This window comes from Lepisma saccharinum, chromosome 15 (assembly GCF_977018435.1).
Source record: "Lepisma saccharinum chromosome 15, izLepSacc3.1, whole genome shotgun sequence".
Classification (NCBI taxonomy): Eukaryota; Metazoa; Arthropoda; class Insecta; order Zygentoma; family Lepismatidae; genus Lepisma; species Lepisma saccharinum.
In genome coordinates, this window is record NC_139243.1 from 7,678,886 (window position 1) to 7,693,937 (window position 15,052).

The 15,052-nt window shown below is 38.5% G+C and overlaps 1 protein-coding gene across 1 annotated transcript in view; it reads left to right on the forward strand.

Moving 5' to 3' along the window:
* LOC145999549 (chymotrypsin-like protease CTRL-1) overlaps window positions 1-15,052 on the forward strand; it is a 149,411-nt gene that overhangs the window by 124,940 nt on the left and 9,419 nt on the right. The window contains exon 5 of the mRNA XM_083136551.1: window positions 13,275-13,449. Within this exon, the coding sequence (XP_082992677.1) occupies window positions 13,275-13,449 (175 nt within the window). The remainder of the gene's footprint in view (window positions 1-13,274; window positions 13,450-15,052) is intronic.

A 15,052-nucleotide genomic window follows, 5' to 3' on the forward strand; every position in this document is an offset into this window, starting at 1 on the left:
CTCAGGAAAAAAGTAATCAAATCATTAATACATGATGGGATATGACATGGGGGTCGAACAGGCAAGTTACAAAAAAGAAATTAAGGAAAACCAGCGTTAGATCGAAAAAAAAATGAGTGTTAAATACAGGAACCTGATTGTTTTGACATGCTACAATTTAATACACAGAAACAATGATTCCACAGCTTTTTCAAAATTTCAAAAATTAGAGTTGCTTGTCGGAGGTCAGACAGCATGAATGGTAGCCGGACAGTTGCGATGGCGAACAATTGCGATGAAAAAAGTTAGAAGTGAAAGGGCGGGTGGACAATTGCGATGACGGTAGCTTGTAACTTGCATTACAACCACGCGACAGGACAGGACAGGGCAGGACTGGTTAGGTTAGGTAAGGTTCGGTTAGTCGCAATTGCCCTTCCATTAATTTATAAAATTACCTCCGCCGGCAGAATCATTGCAATTGTCAGTGATTTTGGCTTCATCGCAATTGTCCGTGATTTTGGCATCATCGCAATTGTCCTAGATTCCAGGAACATTATGACTAAAATTTCCTCCTAAGTTTCCAAGCATCTTCTTGAACGAGGTTTGTAAGAGTTAATAACAAAATGGAATAACTATGCATTTCACTACATTACCTGTATGTACATTGCCATATAATTGGTTCATTTTATTAGTTTACAATAGTTAATATTACATAATAATAATCATAACCTTGATGATAATAATAATTATTAGACTAGTATTGTTATTATTATTTCAACTATTCAATTTTTACCAATGACCTAACCGCCTACAACAATTTTTGGCGACTCCCATGGCTGTCCTCAGATTAGATTATTGATTTTTTTTATTTGATTTGGTGTTTTAAGTCCACTTTGTGCACAGTAAGGCTAATCGGGACTGAACTACAGTTTAAAGTGGGATCCGAACCGCTATGTGCCTCCACCGGGTATCGAACCCGGGACCCCTTTATCACAAGGCAACGCCGCTACCACTGCGCCATCGGTGAGGCTCAGATTAGATTAGATTGATTGATTTGGTTTATTTTACTTCACTCTTTTGACACGTTTGGTTAATCGCGAATATGAAGATGAGTGATGATATGAAATTTATGAATAGACACTAAGGAATCTTTTAGTACATTCTTACCTTTTAATGTGTTGTGTTTGTCTTGTGCAGGTCTTTTTACACCCTTGCCCTTTTAATTTTTTTTTCCCAAAGGGGATTTTTACACCCCTTGTTTTAATTTTTGAAGTCAGTTTTAGGTAAGGGGATATGTCCCCGAATATATTGAAGGGTGCAAAATGGCCTGAAGTGCCGACGTACCCAAAACTTTTAATTAATTCATTCACTAACAAAGAACATCTATGCCCAGGCCGGGATTCGAACCCAGGACCTTTGGCCTCGTAACGCGCTGTGCTGACCATTCCGGCACGGAGGTCGGTTCACTAGAGTTCGAAAACTAATACACCAACTAAAGGCCTAACCACACGGAACTGGATATCCAGTTAGTTGGTGCTGAACTGGCTATCTGCCCGGATGTGAAGGCTGCCTAGCTGATTGCTTGACTTGTTTGGAGGAATAGGACATGTTCTAATTGCTGCTGGCTTTCCTCGACTGGATTCTGTGGAACAACCAATCAGAGCAAAGTTTGGACATCTGAAAATAATCTGTGAGTTTGCAAAGGGGAGTTTTTTGTCTGTGGTTTCCTAGTGTTGGCTGTTTTTGTAAGTTTCTCGATAAAACAAAAGCAACGAGATGACGTACACTGCATTCGTGTTCAGTTCATTAACATTTAGGAATTTATGCAAGGCGATGAGATATGTACGTGACAAATATGATTAGCCGAAAATTAAAATCCTTATTATTACAAGTGCAATTAAATTAAATGTTTGATTTTTTAAAAAATTTGTGAATGAATCCTGTGCCACGTCCCTCGCGTAAGCATCTGCCAGCTTAGCACAGGGTAGAAACAATGAGATACCTCTGGGTACAGATCAGGGTTACTAACGCTACAAATATATGGAAAGAAACAACAGATTTAACCCACTACTGAGGGTACAATTCGTACTATATTCTTGATTAATTATGTACAAATATTAAATATCTTTTGAAGTCTTTTCATACAGTAATTTTCTTCTCTTTTATTTTTTATTAATTTTAACCAAATCTTCTTCGAGCTTCTTCTTCTTATAATCAATATGGCATCTTCTTCTTATGGCCTCTTCTTCTTATAATCAGTATGGCATCTTCTTCTTATAATTAATATAGCATCTTCTTCTTGTAGCCTCTTCTTCTTCTAATCAGTATGTCATCTTCTTCTTCTGATCAATATGGCATCTACTTCTTATAATCAGTATGGCATCTTCTTCTTCTGATTAATGAATTTTCTTCTTCTTGCAATTAATAATTAAATTGCCTTCTTCTTAATAATGCTGCTTCTTCTTATAAGGCTTCTTCTTCTTATAATTAATAAATGATTCTTCCTTTTATAATTGCTAAGGCTGCTTCTTCTTGCAATTAATACATATTGTGTACTTTTTCTTCTTTCTTTCCTTTATCGATCTTTTCAAATTGACGGAAATATTAATAAAATCGATCTCCCAGACAAACAAAGAAGAAAGGGGTTAGTTAAAGATCGCCGCCTGACCGGCGCTAACCTTAACTTGGAGCTACAATGTATGCGCTTCCAAAAGTGCTTGGGTGCTGCCGTGAAATGGCGCTACACCAGGGAAAAAAACAACCCAAAAGCCACACGAAACTCTAAGTTCGTGGGAACATGAGTTAACATGGCGGCAGCTAGCTAGACGGGCAAATTACGCTGTCCCAGCACTTTCTATAAAGAAGGAGAAGGAAAAAATTGCAGTCGTTTGTAGCATCTTACTGGCGTGAAACAATAGCTGTAGGAACAGTATCGTGTGCGAAAATAAGATTATCTTTACGCAGTGTGCTCCTTCTATTGAACTTTCGTGTGCGTGTGAATTGGCAGTGTTGTGCATTCAATATGGCTCCTCCGAAGAAGCAGGCATCGGCAGGCAGCCCGTCCCTTGCCGTCAAGGAGTGTTTTCCCCCGAACTTACTGAAACAAGTGACGGAGGAGGTGAAGTCAGTGGTGCAATCCCCTGACATTCTATCGATGATCAAGGATTGCCTCATAGACTCGATCACCAAAGCAGTGGTGGCTCGTCTACAAGATCTCCTCGACTTTAACACAGAGAAAGTTCACCAGTTCGAGGAAGAGCTTAGGAGGAAGAAGGAAGAAAACCAAGAGGTCAAGAATCAGCTGGTGAAATTAGAAGAAAAGGTGGTGGATCTGGAGCAGTATCAGAGGCGGAACAGTATCCGGATATTCGGAATTCCGGAGACCCCGAATGAAAACACAGATAATGTTGCTCTCTCTCTCTTTGAGGAACAGCTAGCAGTGAAATTGGAGCCATCTGAAATATGCAGGAGTCACAGGATAGGGGCCGAATCTGAAGGTAAGATCAGACCAATCATTGTTAAATTTACGAACTATCATTCCCGGGCCAGAGTTTTTAACTCCAAGAAAAAGCTTAAAGGTAGTAGAATCTCTATCAAAGAAGATTTGTGCTTCTCCAGATTGCAGCTCTACAGGGGAGCAATCGAGAAATTCGGTATGAAGTGTGTGTGGACATTCGATGGCCGCATTGTGGTTAAAAGAAACAATGCCAGGCACTACGTCACAACTTTTGATGAACTTGGTCGCCTCTAACACAAAACACAGTGATCGGTTGCTGGGAACATTGTTATTCAACCGCCTTTTAGTTTGAGTCATTCTCAAGTGTTTTTATTTTATTTTATTTCCGTTCTTTTTTTTCTCTTTTTTCTTTTTCATTTTTTTTATTTACATTTTCATTGTAAGAATTGAAAGTACCTTTTCAATCTCACTCAAATAATTTTAAGTAGCTATTTATTCTTTCATATCATCTACCTCATTTATGCAAATGTCTAAATTTCACTCTCAGGATCTCAAATTTTTAACACCCCCTACTTTTACAAACTCACCCCACAAGTCCGTACTTATCTTCCCCGATCCCCCCAGATGCACTGAACAAACAACGCGAAGACAGTTTACGAATTGCGCCATAGCTGATACCGAGTTTGCAACACTTGCAGTCACACCGAGGTCATTCGCGTCCGCAAGAAATGGCTGATCTTCCACCCCAAGTAGCTAGCCTCGAAGACACCCCCTCCCCGACCGCTGACCCACATTTCAAGGGGCCGACAGATTTAAAGCAAGTGCTTTTGAGGTTGTATCCTACCCTGCCGGACGTCCAGCTCGCGGAGGGGGAAGGCCACATTCACGTCTGCCACCTGAACATTCAGTCCCTCGACAACAAATTCACGGAATTCTCCGCATCCGAAATAAAAAAATTCGATGTTATCGCATTGAGCGAAACATGGCTGCAATCATCTATTCCTGACCCTCTGTACAGCATTCCAAATTTCCATCTCTTTAGAAACGACCGAGACACCCGGGGAGGCGGTACCGCTATTTTCGTTAAGAACAACCTTCTTGCCTCTAACGTAATTTCGGTCAATGAAAGTGACCTTGAAGGACTATGGGTGCGAGTCTCGTGCCCAAAAACAAATAAAAATATTATCGTAGGTTGCGGATATAGACCTCCTAGCGGATCGGTTGTAAAAGCGTGCGCAATCTTGCAAAGGATGATCAGTAGCTTACCACCGAGCCATCAATCAATATTCCTTGGAGATATGAATGTAAATTTGCTGAAAGATGACAAAGACTCAGATACATTAATGGAAACGTTATCAGTCCTAGGACACAAACAACTTGTTACTCTGCCTACAAGAATTACGTGGACATCCGAATCGTTAATCGACCACATTTATTCCTCGAACCCTCACTTGCACACAGTCACACGAACTGTCTATGAGGACATGAGTGACCATTTTCTCGTTTACACCACACTCAAAATTAATATAACGCGCACGCCAAGGAAGCTAATTACTACCCGTAAAATTCATAAAATATACGAACCTCATTTTTTCACCTTCGCGTCCTCTCTTCCGTTCTACGCAAGTACATCTCCCGACTTAACCGTGGACGACAAGGTCAGTCATCTGCAGTCTCTCATTTCGACTGCACTCGGCGAATTTGCTCCCTTGAAAACTCTCAGGGTGAGAGAAAGCAGGAAGCCCTGGATCACCCCTCAAATTATTAAATTAATTTCACAGAAGAACCGCTTGTTCAAGAAAGCGGTGGATCCTTCTTGTGACTATACGTGGGACCAATACAAATCTTTTAGAAATCATTGCACAACAATTACTAGGCAGGCAAAAGTAAATTACTACAGAGATATGGTGAACCAGACCACTAGCAATAACAACTGCAAATGGAAGGTTATCAATGAGATCACGGGTAGAGAATCAAAAACTACAATTAATCATTTACTAGTCGACAATGTCCTCCTAACGAGCCCGTCCGACATAGCTCATTACTTAAATATTCATTTTTCTAATATATGCAAAGCATCGGCGCAAGTTAATCCTCGCAATTCGAACATAAATATTCTAAGAAAAGACCCTAATTCAGCTGTTGTCCAACAAATTGAAGAGTTCACATTAAAATCTGTTACGGTCGATGAAGTTTTGGCAATTCTAAATAAATTAAACGTAAAAAAGGCAGGAGGTTCGGACGGCATTCCCAACAGCGTTCTGGTGGTTTTGGCCCCACTTATAGCTGAGCCCCTCGCCGACATAATAAACACGTCCTTCAAACGTGGCCAATTTCCAACGAACTGGAAGCACTCCATAATAACCCCAATTCACAAATCTGGATCTCCTACCCTAGCGTGTAACTACAGGCCGATTTCCTTAACCTCAACATTAAGCCGAGTTATGGAAAAAGTAATAGAGAAGCAACTGACAACTTTCCTGGAAGCCAACAATCTGATGTCTGATCGACAGTACGGATTCAGGAAGGATGTATCCTCGGAATTATTATTACTTAGTTTAATTAATGAATGGCGCGAGACACTGGACAAAAAAAGCAATTCCCTAGTTGGATTAATTTCCCTGGACGTATGCAAAGCCTTCGATACCGTTGATCACAATTTGCTAATAGAAAAATTAAAGAACAGATTTGGTTTCAATAGCAAAACAATTCTCTGGATGGAAAGTTTTCTCGCAAATAGAAAAATATCAACGAAAGTAGGATGTTCACTTTCCACCGAGCAGTCAGTGTCTGCAGGCATTCCACAAGGCTCTATACTTGGCCCAAAATTATTCAACCTATTTATTGACGATATCACACTAATAAATTCAGATTTATCGATTACTCTGTACGCAGATGACTGCCTTCTCGTCCATGTTGGAGATACGTACCAGGATGTAAAGGAGAAAATGGAAAACTCATTCCCCAAAGTATTAACGTGGTACAACATGAACAACCTGAAACTTAACGTTGCAAAGACGAAGGCCATGGTGCTTCACACCGGTAAGGGAATCCCGGCTAACACGATAGATATTACCCTTAATGACGCCAGAGTATCTTTGAGCAATCATTTAAAATATCTCGGAATCATTATCGACCCTCAGCTAAATTTTAATTATCAAATAAATAACTATATTCGTAGAATCTATCACCATATTTGCATATTTCGAAAAATTCGTAAATATCTTAATAGAAATCTGAGTAGACATTTCTACCTTTCATTTATTCGTCCCGTATTCGAGTATGGTGCTAGTCTTATTTTTGGCGGTAACATAACTCATCTGAAGAAGCTTGAAACTATCCAAAGCAATTGCTTAAGAATCATACACATGCACCCCCAAGAATATAATTCCCAACAATTGCGCAAGATTTACAATATACCTACAGTCACTTCGAGAATACATTACATCTACTTGAATAAGGTATTCCATAGCATACATAACAAATCATCTCCATTGCATAATAGGATTAAGCTCCGCTCAGAGTTCAGCACCCGAAACACTAGATCGTCCTTACATAGAGACCTAGTAATCCCCAAACCCAACAAAAGCAGATTTGGTCAGAAGTCTTTCTCGTACTTAGCAGCGGTAACCTGGAATTCACTCCCGACAAAGATCAAACTCAGTACCAGCAAAGCGCAGTTCTGTCGTCTTCTACGTTCACATGTCTATAAATTCTAACTCCAGTAATATTATTTTCAGTGCTTACCCCCCCCTCCTCACCAACCCCATCCACACACATATATTTTAAAATTTTCATCCCTGTACTTCGAACAGCAATTCCATACACACTCATATCCAAACCCACACACCTTTACACTTTCATTTCTTCTAAATGTGTATAACTCTCAAACTTTCTTTATTTCATTGCTACTATAGAACACTATATATACTAATGTAAATTCATCACATTTTCCTTAGATGTAGCTTTTGCATATTTTTTTTTTTTTTTTTTTTTTTTTTACTATATAGGGCATCAAGTCATTATTTGTATTAATTTTGTTCAAAATGAAATGTTGTATGGCTTAATTGTAACCCTATGGAAATAATAATAATAATAATAATAAATACGCAAAATCGAAATTGCAATTCGACTTCTTTACTTTTGTATACTAATCGCTTATGTCATTATTGAATGATAATTCCCCTTTTCTCCTTATTTATATCCTGTTATTACTTTAAACTTATTTATTTATTTCCTTATAATTAGTATTAATATATACAATCGTTATTTCATCACATCTGCTCTTTCCGTTGTCTCTATTTACAATCGTATAAGTTCTCCTGGGTGGTGCCATCTCTTACCCACTTTCCAAACTTATTTATGCCGCATCTTTTATAAGCGTTGTTCCTCTTGCATGCTGCCATCTATGGTCCTTTATTTCAACGAAAAGCAACGCAGTTTGTGTACGTGACACAAAATTCCCTTCCTCTGGGTAAATTTTTTCCTTCTGAGAAGATTCGTATGCAAGGAAAAATTTTCTTCAACATCCATTCTTACTATTCACTTCTCATATGTACTTTTCAACATTTGTTTAACGTCTTCCGTACAATTATATCTTTTTACATTATCTAAATTTTCTCTTCTTACTTCCTTTGTCACCATATCTTGTTTAACTATAGTGTTCCTAAACGTTTCCAATACCATATACGGACCTTCGTACTTGAAAAACAGTTTTTTAATTGTACGGTCAATGGCCTTACTTATTGGGTGTGTTTTATGCTCCCAATCCAATGTTTGATGCATCTGTACCTAAAAAGAACATTTTCCCGAAATCAGGTTGGCTTATGGCTGGCGCTTGTATCAGGTCTTGCTTAAGTCTTTGGAAAGCCTCCTCTTCGTCTCCTTCCCATTTCCATTTTATATGTTTTCTGAGAAGTTCATATAATGGCTTGGCTTTGCTTGCGAAATTGTGTATAAATTTCGATCGCCAATTACATACTCCCAGGAATCTTTGGAGTTGTTTCCTTGTGTTTGGTCTTGGAAACTTGCTTATAGCGTCATTTTTGTCTGGGCACATCTTTATTTCACCTCCAGATACCACATGACCTAGGAAACGTATTTCCTTCCTTGCAAAAGAGCATTTTTCCAATTTGACAGTTAATCCTGCTTCTGCCAATTTACTTAATACCCAATCTATTTTTGCTATGTGTGTCTCCCAATTTTCGTATGTATACACATATCATCAACATATATAGCAAGCCATTCTCTTGTGTCTATACTAAATATTCTATTTAGAGCCGTCATAAAAGCTGATACTGATGAATTTAAACCATATGGAAGCCTTCTAAATTGAAATAACCTTGATCCATATCGAAACGCTGTATATTTTCTAGACTCTTCTTCTATTTCTACCTGAAAGTATCCCAAAGTCATATCAAATGATGTGAAGTATATGCTGCCTGAAAAAGTGTGTAGTAATTCATTTATTCTTTCTACTTGATTTCTGGGAAGTAGCACATGTTTATTTAGCTCTCTTAAATCCAGTACGGGCCTCACACCTCCGTCCGGTTTGTCTACCACGTGCATTGGGCTTACGTGTACGCTATTGGAGTTCTCTATTATCCCCCAACTTAACCATTTCTTCAATTCCTTTTCTACAGCTTCTCTCTTTGCAAAGGGTATAGGATATTGCTTTGACACTATTGGACTCGCTGTGTCTACCTCAATCCTATAGGTGTATACATCCGTCACTCCTGGGCGTTGGCTAAATATTCTCCTATGTCTCAACAAAATATATCTTAAATCTTCTTTTTCATTTTCTGAGATCCAATGACACTCATCCACTTTGGCTTGTATTTCTTCTTTCATTACATTTTACATTTTCATTTTCAATTATATCATCGTAGTCTTTCTTCTTATACACTGCATCATGTTTCTGATATACAAGACTTTGCTTCCTAATGCCTATTTCGCTCTCGGAACCTTTTATTTCATCCTCCATAGGGATATCTACTTTCATGTTCTCCATTGATTCTAGATTTGGCCGTTTTTCTTTTATGTGTATGTGCCCATTGTAATTTTCTAAGAAAGGTACTCCTAGGATTATATCACACCTCAAACCCTTTATCACCAGAAATTTTACTTCGAAATTAGCTCCTCTGATGCTCATCATGATGCGTACCGTGCCCTGAATTTTGTATTCTTCATTTCCCGCAGCCATAACTAATCTGACTTTGTCCTTTTCATAAGCATCTAATTTTGCTTGTGGGTATTTCTCTTTAATTCTTTGCCAACATTTATAGCTCATTACTTCGACAACGCTCCCACAATCGATCAAGCATTTAACCTTAATTTCTATTATTTCTGCTTCCACATACAATGATCTTCCAGGTTTTAAGTTTTCAAAACTCGGCTCTCCAATTAAAAATAACTTCAAAATTCCTTCTTCATTTATCTTATATTCTCCCTTCACATATTCATCATTTTCCTTTGCTCTCACACCTGGGAGTTGCTGCGAGAGCTCTACAAGTTTAGCCTCTCGACCGATTCCACGTTCCTCGACTCCTCATTTACCTGCTGCCATCCAGCATTTCCTACTTCGTTCTTCATCTGGCTTCTAACTAATTCCACTGCTTCTCTTCGCTCTTCATTTATCTCAGGATTTCCCCTATCGTTCCTCTCGTTGTAATTGTTTCCTCTAGGTTGCCTTTCTTCTATCTCCATCCTTCGTTCTGAATTTATTTGATTCACATTTTGCCAATAATCATTTCTTCCTCTATATCCGCGGTTTCCTCTCCACGGTCCTGTATTCCTTCTATCATAATTTCTTTGCTCTTCCTGAACATTATTTCGCCTTCTGCCGTTTCCGTTATCTTCTAAGAATCCTCTTCCTCTACCTCTATATGCATTTCTGACTTCTATGTTCCTAATCCCGAATTCTTGTTTCCGGAATTTCTGCTCTGGACGTTGTTCCTCTTCAGGATGATGCCTCTTAGGATAATATCTACCTTCCTTTTCTTTATCCCATGACCTTTGAGTCTTTTTCAGCATGTCATCTGTTCTGAGGTAGTCTATCAGATCGTCCACCTTCCTTATCTTTACTACAGCCACCGCTCTTTGTGTCCATATTGGTAGTGTTTGTATCACTTGTCTAACCAACTCTTCCTCATTCCACTTTTCATTCAAATTTCTGAAGCTCCTTAACGTTTCCCATGTGTGTGCTTCCAAACTCTCAATCTTGGACCAATCTATATATTTTCTTTTCAATGTCTCTAATTGCCTTTCCTTAATTTCCTCACTACAATAATATTCCAAAAATATTTTACTAAACTCTTCGAATGTTCCAAACTTGTGCTGATTTAACTGATACCAGCCTGCTGCAGACTTTTCAAAACATCCTTCAATAAGGTCCAGTATCATATTTCCTGGTATCCTCATTAGCTTCACGTTAGTTGTTAGTTCCTTCAGGAATTTTCGTGGACACTTGTCAGATATATTTCCATTAAACTTGGGCAAGTGTTGTAATTCGTTAGGCTTAGGGATTCTTGTCTTATATCTTCCCTCTTCCAAATTACTTCCGTTTACTTTGTCCAACCATCTTCCATTGTCGCTCCCTTCTTCACTACCTTTCCATTTCCTTTTCTTCCTCTGATGATTCCTTTCATGCTTTATTTCCTCCTCTGTATTCGATTCGTCGCTACTACTTTCCTTTTTTATTCTGATCTTTTCATATTCTTCTTTTCCATCATTTCCTTCTCGATTGAAACCTATTAGCTTATCTTGTATTCTCATATCCTCTATTTTAGGGATTATCCCTCTCCATTGTACTTTATTCTCTTTCTTTCCTTTGTCGATCTTACTTTCGATGGTTTGTATTTTCTTATTACTCTCCTCTAATTCTTCCCTAACTTCTTGTCGTTCTCTAATTATCATTTCTCTGAATTTCAAAGTTTCTTTTACTATTGTTTCTTCTGTCACAATTTTCATTTCTTCTACTCTGTTTTCTACTTCATCTATTTTGGAGATGTTAATATCTATCTGCTTCTTATTTGCCAAAATTTTGTTTTCTAATCTTGTACTCCTCTGCTGGCATTCTTCATTCACTCTTGAAGCTTCCTTTTCGATCTTTCTATTGGTTTCTTCATGTCTTTCATCGGACATCCTAATTCTTATTCTTCGCGTTATTTCAACCTCTGGTCTGTATCGTGCCCCACACGTTGGTCGCCATTAATCAATGCCACGTCCCTCGCGTAAGCATCTGCCAGCTTAGCACAGGGTAGAAACAATGAGATACCTCTGGGTACAGATCAGGGTTACTAACGCTACAAATATATGGAAAGAAACAACAGATTTAACCCACTACTGAGGGTACAATTCGTACTATATTCTTGATTAATTATGTACAAATATTAAATATCTTTTGAAGTCTTTTCATACAGTAATTTTCTTCTCTTTTATTTTTTATTAATTTTAACCAAATCTTCTTCGAGCTTCTTCTTCTTATAATCAATATGGCATCTTCTTCTTATGGCCTCTTCTTCTTATAATCAGTATGGCATCTTCTTCTTATAATTAATATAGCATCTTCTTCTTGTAGCCTCTTCTTCTTCTAATCAGTATGTCATCTTCTTCTTCTGATCAATATGGCATCTACTTCTTATAATCAGTATGGCATCTTCTTCTTCTGATTAATGAATTTTCTTCTTCTTGCAATTAATAATTAAATTGCCTTCTTCTTAATAATGCTGCTTCTTCTTATAAGGCTTCTTCTTCTTATAATTAATAAATGATTCTTCCTTTTATAATTGCTAAGGCTGCTTCTTCTTGCAATTAATACATATTGTGTACTTTTTCTTCTTTCTTTCCTTTATCGATCTTTTCAAATTGACGGAAATATTAATAAAATCGATCTCCCAGACAAACAAAGAAAAAAGGGGTTAGTTAAAGATCGCCGCCTGACCGGCGCTAACCTTAACTTGGAGCTACAATGTATGCGCTTCCAAAAGTGCTTGGGTGCTGCCGTGAAATGGCGCTACACCTGGGAAAAAACAACCCAAAAACCACACGAAACTCTAAGTTCGTGGGAACTGTAAAAGACGCAAAATCGAAATTGCAATTCGACTTCTTTACTTTTGTATACTAATCGCTTATGTCATTATTGAATGATAATTCCCCTTTTCTCCTTATTTATATCCTGTTATTACTTTAAACTTATTTATTTATTTCCTTATAATTAGTATTAATATATACAATCGTTATTTCATCACATCTGCTCTTTCCGTTGTCTCTATTTATAATCGTATAAGTTCTCCTGGGTGGTGCCATCTCTTACCCACTTTCCAAACTTATTTATGCCGCATCTTTTATAACCGTTGTTCCTCTTGCATGCTGCCATCTATGGTCCTTTATTTCAACGAAAAGCAACGCAGTTTGTGTACGTGACACTTGCGAATCTCATGTATGAATATGCATACCTGAGTTAATTAAAAAGCTTGTTCGGTACGCATTGATTACTGTATTTTTTTAGAGCCAATCTCTAATCCATACTTTTCTTTTTTAATTTTCAATAAAAGCACAAAGCAGCAATTCTCCTACAACATTCTTCAAATTGCTCGTCCATCTTTACAGTACAGATTGCTCTGCGCAATGTCTTATAGGAACAAAAGTCTGTCGACAAGTACGCGGTGACAAGTATCGTGTGAGGCGAAAAGTAGCAAATGGTTAGCCAGTCCAGCGCCAACTAGGGCATTCCTACTTTACTCCAAAAGGTACAGCGCGTATGATTAACTTCTTCCAATAAATAATATATACTGTTTTTTTATCTTTGTGCATATAACAGGAACATTTACTCTTTCAGCGGAGGAAACCCGTACAGTTACTGCGGGATATCCGAGTCCAGTGTGTGCTGCTTCGTTCCGAAGAACGCCAAGCCAGTCGGCTTCTTCCCGTCTGCGATTAAGTCCCGCTGCGGCCGCAAGGGGGCAGACACGGGCAGGGAAGGATTCGCAGAGCTCACCGAATGGCCGTGGCACGTAAGTTCACCGTCTGCATTTATATTTTTTTGAAATAATCATTCTTAATAAACTTCACGGTCTTGTAAATTTGCATGATAACACTAACGAATGTTCAGTTTTTCTCGCCATATCAAAATATTGACCGGGCAAAAGCCCGCGCCGTTGTGCTAAATTGTCAGAGTGGGATATATAAACATTACTAAGCAAATTGTCCATCACAAGTGGTTTATCCACACACACCCTCCAAATTTACACCAACAATTTTAACAGGGTCAAATTTAGGTCATTTTAGCTATAAATTTACTTTTGCACCTCCTAAATACAAACCTCAGTTAAGAAAATTCTGGATAAACTCCTGTCCATTACCATGTGTGTTGTAATTCAAGAATGGAGACAAAACACCAAAAAAGCTGCTGTTGAACAAACGCAATACAAATTCCTTGAAAGCACATACTGGCGGCGATTGGGTTCGAAAACCAGGGGGCAAGATGCCAAAACTGAGGGGGGGGCAAAGACAGTATATTTCCCTTTGTAGATAAGGTTTAGCATAGTGCCAGGGCAAAAGTTGCGAAAAGTGGGTACAACTGCTCCCCTCGCCCCGCTTAATCGCCGCCACTGGTAGGAAGAATGTATAAATGAGTTAATATTCTTCTTTTTGGTGCGTCAACACAAGTGGCCATTTTTCACCCTTCAAACTTAACGAGGAAAATCCCCTTATCTTGTCTGAAAGTTAAAAAGTTGGTGTAAAAAGCCCCCTGAGAGAGGTTAGAAGAGCAAGGGTTTAAAGGAACTTCCACAGGACATATACAACCCGTTAAAAAGGTAAGAAGACGCTAACAATACTCCATCAAAGACAAATTTAAAATGCTTATACAGTCCAAAGTAGGCCAAAGAGAGGGGGCGGAAGACGGACATCAAAAAGAAAACCCAAGGGAGAAATACTAAGGGGGCCTTCTGAGAGCTCTAAGCAACTCACCCCCCAGCCCCTTTCAATCTATCTAATCCGGTTCCGTCATTTTCGAAAAATTTCTGCCATCTTGAAATTTTTATGTACATGCATTTTGTCAATAAATTGCTATACCACGAAGGCTGTAATTAAATTTCATGGTTTAGTCTGGCTACATCTCATCATTCATTCATTGTTTTATGCCCAGGGGCAGGTCTTTCCTTGCAACCTTCATACTTTTCGATCTTCAGCACTTCGCTTTTAGCAGCGTAGGACCCATTCATTTTGATGTTGTCAATCATTTGGAATCTTCTTATTCCCAGGATTTTCTTTCCCTCGACCATTCCTTCAATAGCATCCCTTAGGATACAGTTTCTTCTCATCCAGTGGCCGAACCAATTTCATTTTCTCTTCATGATTATGTCCAGCACTGATCTCTTTTCCCCAACTCTTTCTACCATTGTTTCATTTCTCACTTTTTCTGTCCATTTCATCCGTTCCATTCGTCTCCATAACCACATTTCCAGACCTACCAGTCGCTTTGTCTCACTTGTTCTCAGTCCCCATGTTTCCGCACCATACAGAGCTACACTCCATACAGAGCATTTCATTACTCTTTTCCTCAGTTCTTTGTTCACAGATCCACAGAAAATAGTTTTCTTTCTATTGAAGCCT